The sequence below is a fragment of the Salvia splendens genome, chromosome 12, assembly GCF_004379255.2.
Source record: "Salvia splendens isolate huo1 chromosome 12, SspV2, whole genome shotgun sequence".
Classification (NCBI taxonomy): Eukaryota; Viridiplantae; Streptophyta; class Magnoliopsida; order Lamiales; family Lamiaceae; genus Salvia; species Salvia splendens.
In genome coordinates, this window is record NC_056043.1 from 26354302 (window position 1) to 26362821 (window position 8520).

General features: G+C 47.6%; 1 protein-coding gene across 1 annotated transcript; it reads right to left on the reverse strand.

Annotated features, from left to right (window-relative positions):
* Window positions 1–744: 744 nt before the first annotated feature.
* LOC121757793 (neurofilament heavy polypeptide-like) lies at window positions 745–2064 on the reverse strand. The gene has a single exon (XM_042153277.1). It carries the CDS (start codon window positions 2062–2064, stop codon window positions 745–747), a length of 1320 nt encoding a protein of 439 aa, XP_042009211.1.
* Window positions 2065–8520: the final 6456 nt, after the last annotated feature.

An 8520-nucleotide genomic window follows, 5' to 3' on the forward strand; every position in this document is an offset into this window, starting at 1 on the left:
GAAGAACGGTCCTAAAATGTGGCACAAGGTGAGGTTCCTGGCAGGGTGAGTAGCTATCAAATGGCACTGATATGCAGTCCAGAATCCAAGATGCAACCTACGGCCTCGTCTCGCGCACCAAAGGAGATACAACTCCGTCATTGAAGTGCGAACGACTGAATTAGATTGTCCCAGTAGGTTGGCGTCCAGATGAAGCTGTACTAATCGCAGAACCGGATCATTGAAGTGAGTGGACCGGGAGATAGTGGACGCGAATTCTCCAGCGTCGGGGTGGGTTAGCTCCGCCCAGGCCTCCTGCGGATTAAAATCCACATGCTTGCGGGGGATACCCCTCTCCCTGGCCCTCCAATCAGGCCCTATCGCCTCTCCTTGGGTACACATACCCAACCGGCAAGTCCACTCAATTAAACTCATCATAAACTCTCCTCCAAACAAGCGAAAACTAACAGATAATTAATCCAAATCCGTCGTCACCGTGAACCTAAAGGTAGTAAAGAACTCATTTGCAAGTCTAACACAAATTTGCGGATCCCCGTTTTGCAGTAACCATTCAAAACCCAAAGTATTCATATAAGCAAGGAATTGTTCCCAAATACCTAGCTCATCTAGAGAATGATAGTGCATTACCTTCCCGCATTTAATCTCCTTGCTGCCATCGTCCAAGCTCTCAAAGGTGTCCTGCAGCTTCTGTGTTTCAAAGAGTTTCATCTCCTCAGCAATCTCATTGGTGAAGTCTACGGTCCATCACTTGTATCGGAGCCTCTCAACTGGTGGATGCACAAGCTCTCGGTGGTCATCCGGGAGTGACTGTTCCCCATACTCCTCAGCCTCCAAGGAGATGTCGCTATCTGAATCTGACTCTTCACTGGCAGTGTACTCACTATCACTTAACTCCCCTTGGCTAGGTGGAGTTCGTTGAGATGCTTCGGTGATGACGATTCCTGTGTTTGCTACTCTGGACTTTTTGGTGACCGACTTCTTTCGGATTGGAGCCTTCTCTTTTCTCTTCCTAGCTTGCTGGTATTGGGCTTCCTCTTCTTGGGCAGTAAGGATGGTTTCTCCTGGGGCTTGATCATCAACATCATCAGCTTCCTCTGGTCTCACTGATCCGGGTGCGAGGTCCGGACCCTCAGCCACCCCTTTTATTTTCGTGCCTTGTTCGCCCTGTATAGGAGATCCCCCAGTATCCTCTTGATCAGTAGCCTGTGTAGGCTTACCCTCTGCCTTCTTGGGAGTGCCCTGTTCTTCCTCGCTCGCGATCTCTACTGGGTTCTCGGCTGTGTTCGTCGGGGCCTTGCTTGCTGCCCATTTGCCCAGGCATCGCTGAGATACCCGTGTGGATTTCGGCCTCTCTGTCATCGGCCCCTTCTTCAGAATCAATCGCCGTTTTACTAGTTGCGGTTTTAAGATTGGAGACGCCACCGCTTCCGGCACTTGGATTTCCACGGTTGGTCCTTCTTCTTCTTCTTGTATTCTATCATCACCTGCTTCCACTTGGGGATCTACTGGCTCTAGCTCTTTCTCTTCACTCTGTTCTTCCCCTGCCTCTACTACTGACTGGGAAGTTTGGACTTCCGGTATGGTTCCTTTAACGGCTTTCTCTACTCCTCCTACTGACCTTGATGCGAGGTCTAGACCCTCAGCCATCAAAGCAGTATCCTCTCTGCGGTTTACTTCTTCCACGATTGACACAAACTCCGTATCGGTCATGAGGTCGCGCTTCTGTGCCGATGCGTTTAGATCTATTTCTTCCCTCACCCTCTCTTGACGGACGGTCTCCACAGTTAGCATTTCCTCCGCTATACTTCCCCCCTCACGGTCTTGGTTCTTCTTCCTAAGCCGTTCTGCCCTATCCTCCGGATTAGAATCGTAGTGAGCCGAAATAGCTTCATCATCCAAGGGTTCAGTTTCTTGGTCTACCGGAGAAAGTTCCTCCGTTTCTGCAATTGCGGCTTGCTGGGTTGGCGCCGGAGGTTGTGGATTTGGCGGTGGGTGTGCTTCAGGGCTTTCTTCACGGCGAGTCGAAGGTGGTTTTATCTTGGTAGCGAACGCCTTTCTCCCCATGGTTTCAGTGGTGATTTGTTGGTGGGGTTTCTGGTTTTGATTTCTGGGAGAGAGTTGGGTTTGAGAAAGATGTTTCTGTGAGAGAGATGGATGAGAATCCTTGAAAGGGAATTTGAAAATGAGGGTTTGTGAGGGAGAAGGTTTGGGACGGTGGGTTTAATTTGGGTGAGAGAGAGCAGTTCCAGGTGGTTGTGACCGGTTATCAGGGGTTGCCGGTCGCGACGCTTCAGACGGGAGGCGGTTGAGATTGCTGGCCCCTGATTGGTCAGCGTGTCCCTTCTCTCTGCTCACGCGCCATTCTAGCCGCTGCCACCCTGCAAAAGCTGCACATGCCTTAATTCAAATTTTTGTCCTTTACACAAGTTCCCCTATACTTTCTTAAACAGGAAACTAATTTGAATGGGCACCTAAATATAATTTGAAATAGCACCAGATAGGTAATTTTGTGGTCAATGCGTTCTTCAAAGCAATACTTAAGGCCCGAAAATATTTTTGGGTTTTCTTAAAAATACGCGAAGGTTTAAAATAATTAATTACCACATATTTACAATATTTACACTTTTCTAAGGCAATTTGGAATTCTACTTGGCCAGTGCATGTAGATTTGAAAGGGCATTGGCCAGTGGAATTCCAAACTCCTATCCTACTGGTCAGTAAGAAGACATTGCACTGGGCTGTAGTGGGATCTCATCCACCACGCCCACTTCACTATTCTCCCTAAAGATCTTCAGTATATGCCCATTCATGATAAAAGGTTCAGAGTTAGGGAAACTCCCTGAAATTTCTACAGCTCCATTAGATCGGAGTGCAGTGATGGTGTAAGGTCCGGTCCACTTTGACTTGAGCTTCCCAGGCATGAGCTTCAGCCTAGACTGGAAGAGTGGTACTTTCTGCCCGACTTGGAGGTCCTTGGTCCTCAGATTCCTGTTGTGCCATAATTTGGTTCGCTCCTTATACCACATGGCTGAGTCGAATGATTCTAATCTGAGCTCCTCCAACTCCTGCAGTTGCAGCTTCGTTTCCTCTTCACAGGCTGCAGCATTCATATTTACCTGTTGTACTGCCCAGTAGGCTCGGTGCTCAATCCCAACGGGTAGATGGCACATCTTGCTGAAAACAATCCGGTACGGGGACATTCCTATGGGAGTCTTGTAAGCTGTTCGATAGGCCCAAAGAGCATCCTCAAGCCTTACACTCCAGTCCTTTCTCGAGACGTTAACAGTTTTCTCCAGTATCTTCTTTATCTCGCGGTTGGAAATCTCCGCTTGACCATTTGCTTGCGGGTGGTAGGGACTTGATAGTCTGTGGTGCACACCATATTTCTTCATTAAGGCTTCGATTGTACGGTTGCAGAAGTGTGTACCTTGGTCCGATATGATCGCCCTTGGTACTCCGAACCGGCTGAAAATGTGGCTCTTCAGAAACTTGGCCACCTCTCTCGCTTTGCACGTACTCGTGGCCTTGGCTTCCACCCATTTGGAAACGTAATCCACTGCGACTAAGATGTACAGATTACCGTAGGACGAAGGAAATGGCCCCATGAAGTCCATTCCCCATATGTAGAACAATTCATAGACAATTATTGGAACCTGCGACATCTCATCTCTGGCAGATATCCCCAGTCAGTTGGTAGCGTTCACAGCTTCTGCAGAATTCGTAAGCATTCTTGTTGAGCGTTGGCCAATAGAAGCCGCTATCCAGAATCTTTCGTGCCGTCCTTTTGGGACCGAAATGCCCTCCACATGCCAAGGAATGGCATTGTGTCAAAACGTCCTTTTGCTCCCAGTCGGGAACACACCTTCGTATCACTTGATCGGATCCTACCCTCCATAGATAGGGGTCGTCCCAAAAATAGTATTTTGCCTCGCTCTTCAGCTTCATCTTCTGGGCTTTGGTAATGTTCGGCATGTCTGGAAGCTCTCTAGTCACCAGGTAGTTGGCCAAGTCTGCGTACCACGGTTCTTGCCATACCTTTTCTTTCCCCTTTACTGTATCATACTGGCCAGTAAGCTTCATCACTTCTTCCCAGTCAATCCTCCTGGCCTCAAAAATTACCTAGCATAAGTGTTCCTCCGGAAACTTGTCTTGCACTTCCTCAACGTTTCCATCTTGTAGTATTCTACTCAAATGATCCACCACCTTGTTCTCGACTCCTCTTTTGTCTTCAACTTCCCAATCAAATTCTTGTAACAGGAGCACCCATCGGATCAATCGTGGTTTGGATTCCTTCTTGGCAATTAGATACTTGATCGCTGCATGGTCAGTGTATACGACGACCTTGGATCCCAACAAATATGGCCTAAACTTCTCGAAAGAGTACACTACTGCCAGCATCTCCTTCTCAGTGGTATCGTAATTCCGCTGGGCTTGATTCAGAGTCTTAGATGCATAAAAAATTACGTACCTCTTCCCATCGATCTTCTGGCCCAGTACGGCTCCCACTGCGTAGTCGCTGGCATCACACATTACTTCGAAAGGATAATCCCAGTCAGGCGCCCTTATGATAGGTGCGGAGATCAGCTTTTCCTTGAGAAGATTAAAAGCAGCCTTGCATTGCTCATCAAAAACGAACTCCATGTCATTCTGAAGTAATCTGGTAAAGGGTTGGGCAATCTTTGAGAAATCCTTAATAAATCTTCGATAAAATCCGGCGTGCCCCAGAAAACCCCTTATGCCCTTCTGATCAGTAGGGAATGGTAATTTGGATATAACATCCACTTTAGCTCTATCCACCTGAATCCATCTCCATGAGACCACGTGTCCCAGAACGATCCCCTTGGTGACCATGAAATGGCACTTCTCAAAGTTCAAAACCAAACTCTTCGCTTGACATCTCTCTAGAACTATATCCAAATGGTGAAGGCAAGAGTCGAACGAGTCTCCATAGACCGTAAAGTCATCCATAAATATCTCTATGCAGTCCTCAATCAAATCGGAGAATATGCTCATCATGCAACGTTGAAACGTACCTCAGCGTTGCATAGGCTGAAAGGCATGCGTCTGTATGCATAGGTTCCGAATGGGCAAGTGAAGGTGGTCTTGTCCTGGTCTTCAGGATCCACGTAAATCTGGAAATAACCACTGTACCCATCTAGAAAGCAAAAATACTTCTTCCCAGCCAGTCGCTCCAATATTTGGTCGATAAAAGGCAAAGGGAAATGGTCCTTCCTGGTTGCGTTGTTCAACTTACGGTAATCGATGCACATGCGCCAACCCGTGACTAGTCTCGTTGGTATCAGCTCATTCTTCTCATTCTTCACGACTTGTATCCCTGATTTCTTTGGAACCATGTGAATGGGGCTGACCCACTCCCTCTCCGGCACCGAATAGATAATCCCTAGCGACAACAACTTTAAGATTTCCTTCAATATCTCTTCTCGCATGTTAGGGTTTACCTTCCTTTGAGCATCTCGATGTGCCTTTGCCCCCTCTTCCAACCTAATGTGGTGCATGCAAACGTCGGGGCTTATTCCCACTAAATCTGTAAGGCTCCATCCAATTGCCTTCTTGTTCTTACTCAACACAGTCAGTAGCCTTGCCTCTTGTTCCTTTGTAAGGTTGCTGCTGATGATCACCGGATATGAGTTCTCCTCCCCTAGGAAAGCGTACTTCAGGTTTGATGGCAATTTCTTCAATTCCACTTGAGGTGAGAGTGTGTCTTCTGGTAGAGGGTTCTTTTCAGCCTCCTCTTTCTCTAATTCTCCCCCTGAGGGATCCTTTATACTGACTGGTAGCTGAACCCCAGTGGCTCCAATGAACTCAGATTTCTGACAGAATCCTTTGATTGCTTCTTCTATGTCCTCGTCAGTCAACCCTTGACTACTGATCAGGTCACACCAAGCAGCGGCTTCTACGTCAGCCTGTTCATACACGTCTAAAGCTTGGAGCTTATCCTGCAATAATTCAGTCTCAAGAAAATCTTGGACTAGGGGGTCAATCACATCAACATAGCATAAATTTTCAGAATCGATAGGCTTTTTCATGGCCTCATTGATATCAAAGGTAAATTTTTCTCCATAGAAATCAATGCAAATTGTCCCCCCAGCCATGTCTACTATCGTCTTGGCTGTCCTAAAAAATGGTCTCCCCAACAAAATGCCGCCAGACTCCCTAGCTTCGGATCCACTCATTTTGATCACATAAAAATCAGCAGGGTATGTAAAGTTATGCACTCTAACCAAAACATTTTCTAAAACACCCTCAGGACTTATGCATGATCTATCAGCCAGTTGGATCAATACCCTAGTACTGGACAGTCTGACTCCCTTCAAACGATTATAGATTGACAAAGGCATGACATTAATAGAAGCCCCAAGATCACACATTGCATGCTCGACTTTCACATCTCCTACAGTTATAGGTAGAGTGAACATACCTGGATCGGCCCTCTTGGGCGGTAGCTCCTCCTGCACAATTGCCGATGCGATTCCTTCCACCATGATCTTTTCATCCTCCTGTGCTTTCCCGGCTATGAATTCTTTAATGAATTTCCCAAGTGGGGGTATCTTCACGGCCTGGAGGAATGGTATGGTAACGTCCAGCTTCCCGAAAATGGACATGTAATCCACTGGGTTCTCATTTTTCCTCTTGGTCACGAAGCGGAACGGGAACGGTTTCCTTCCCTTCTCCTCTTCGTCCTTTCCATCAACGACCTTCCCGGATCTTTGTTGGGGTGCATCCTGGGCTGGAGTTGTTTTCGCTGTCTCTTTCTCCTCAGGTGGGTTCATCCTGGGCGGTAGGCCATTGGTCTCACCCTTCCTCGAGCGCTCTTCATCCAAGAAGAATGGATCTTGCATTAGGGGCAGAGGTTTGCGCAGCTCCTCTTCCGAGACAACACCTCTCATCACCGTTGTTCCACTCGGCTCCCCACTGGATTCCTTCGGTTTAGGTCCTTCATAAGTAGTTCCGGACCGTAGCGTGATCTTGCTCACATTTGCCTTCTCAGGTACATGGACGGTAGACGGAAGTTTTCCTGGGTTCCCTTTCATCTCACCCATCGAACTGGCCAATTGGGCTAACTGCCTATTCATCATGTCCATGTTTGCCTTATATTCCTTCTGAGCATTTTGCACACCTTGAACTACTTCGTTATGGGACTGCAACTCGCCCCTGATACCTTGCTAGGATGCAAGCAATTCTCCCATCATGTCCTCCATGGACCTCCTTGATCGGTTAGGGTATTGGGATTGACTTGCCCCATGGTGTTGGTTATGCTGAGGGTTTTGGTTGGATTGGAAATTTTGGAAGTTTTGCTGGTTCTGGTGGGATTGGTATTGGTTATACTGGCCAGCAGGGTTGTACTGGTCAGTATGAAATTGATTCGGGTTTTGGCTTTGGAATTGGCTTTGGTTCTGCTGAGGTGGTGGTCCTTGGTTAGGTTGGTTCTGGTAATTTCTTTGGTGGGGTGGTATATAAACGGGGTTCGGGTTCTGGTTTTGGGGATGTTGGTTTTGAGGTTGTTGACTGTGGGACTGATGGTTCCTTCCTGACCAGTTGGACTAGTTGTTAGGATTCTCCGGTCCGCGGTAGAAATTCTGGTTCGGATTGGGTTGGTATTGGTTCTGACCCTGGCCTCTATCTCCCCATCGGAAGTTCGGATGGTCCCTCCAAGGTGCATCTCGTTGCCTCCCTTGGATCCAATGCCCACTAGAATTGTAGTACCCAGCAGCATTGACCTGCTCCATATTCGTAAATTCATTGGGTTGATCATAGCCAGTACCCTTACAGCTCCCAGCTGGGGGAGTCGGTGGTGTGTTCTTCTCGATTGCACTCAACAGTGTCTTTTTCAATTCGTCCATTTTCAAATCCATCTTCTGCTCTAGCTTCTGCTCCTGGTCAGTAGACAAGGCACTGGCAATCCTCTCTCTGCTGTACCCATCTCTAGAATTGTCATACTCTTTTTTTGCACTCAAGAGTTTCCCCAGAACCCTTTTTGCTTCACTGACCCTTAGCTGTGTGAAACTTCCCCCAGATGAAGAGTTCGCCAGGTCCTTCGTTGCCTTGTTCATCCCTTCATAAAAGGTATGATGTATTTCTATTCCTGCCATGCGATGATTAGGACACGCATCCAGGAGGCTCATATACCTTGCCCAATAATCACTCAATGGTTCATCATATCCTTGCTTCACACTAGTGATCTCTCTTTTCAGCGCGCTTGTCTTAGATGACGGGAAAAATTCTCCTAGGAATACGGACTTGAAGTCTGCCCAGCTCTCGATGGAATTAGGAGGCAATCGCATAAACCATGTGTTTGCCTCCCCTTTCAGAACGAATGGCAAGGCCTTCAGTCTGTAATCGTCCTCGGTCGCCCCTGCTGGTCTCCTCTGCGCCCTGCAAATCTTACAAAACTCATGAAGGAACTCGTAAGGGCCTTCATAGCTTTTACCGCTGTATGTAGGCAAAATAGCGATAACAAGGGGCTTCACATCACAGGCAGTCTGGCCTGGAGTAATCACG

What these genes read in the sequence shown, in the direction of transcription:
- LOC121757793 (XM_042153277.1), bottom strand. Translation starts at nt 2,064, where the DNA reads ATGGGGAGAAAGGCGTTCGCTACCAAGATAAAACCACCTTCGACTCGC.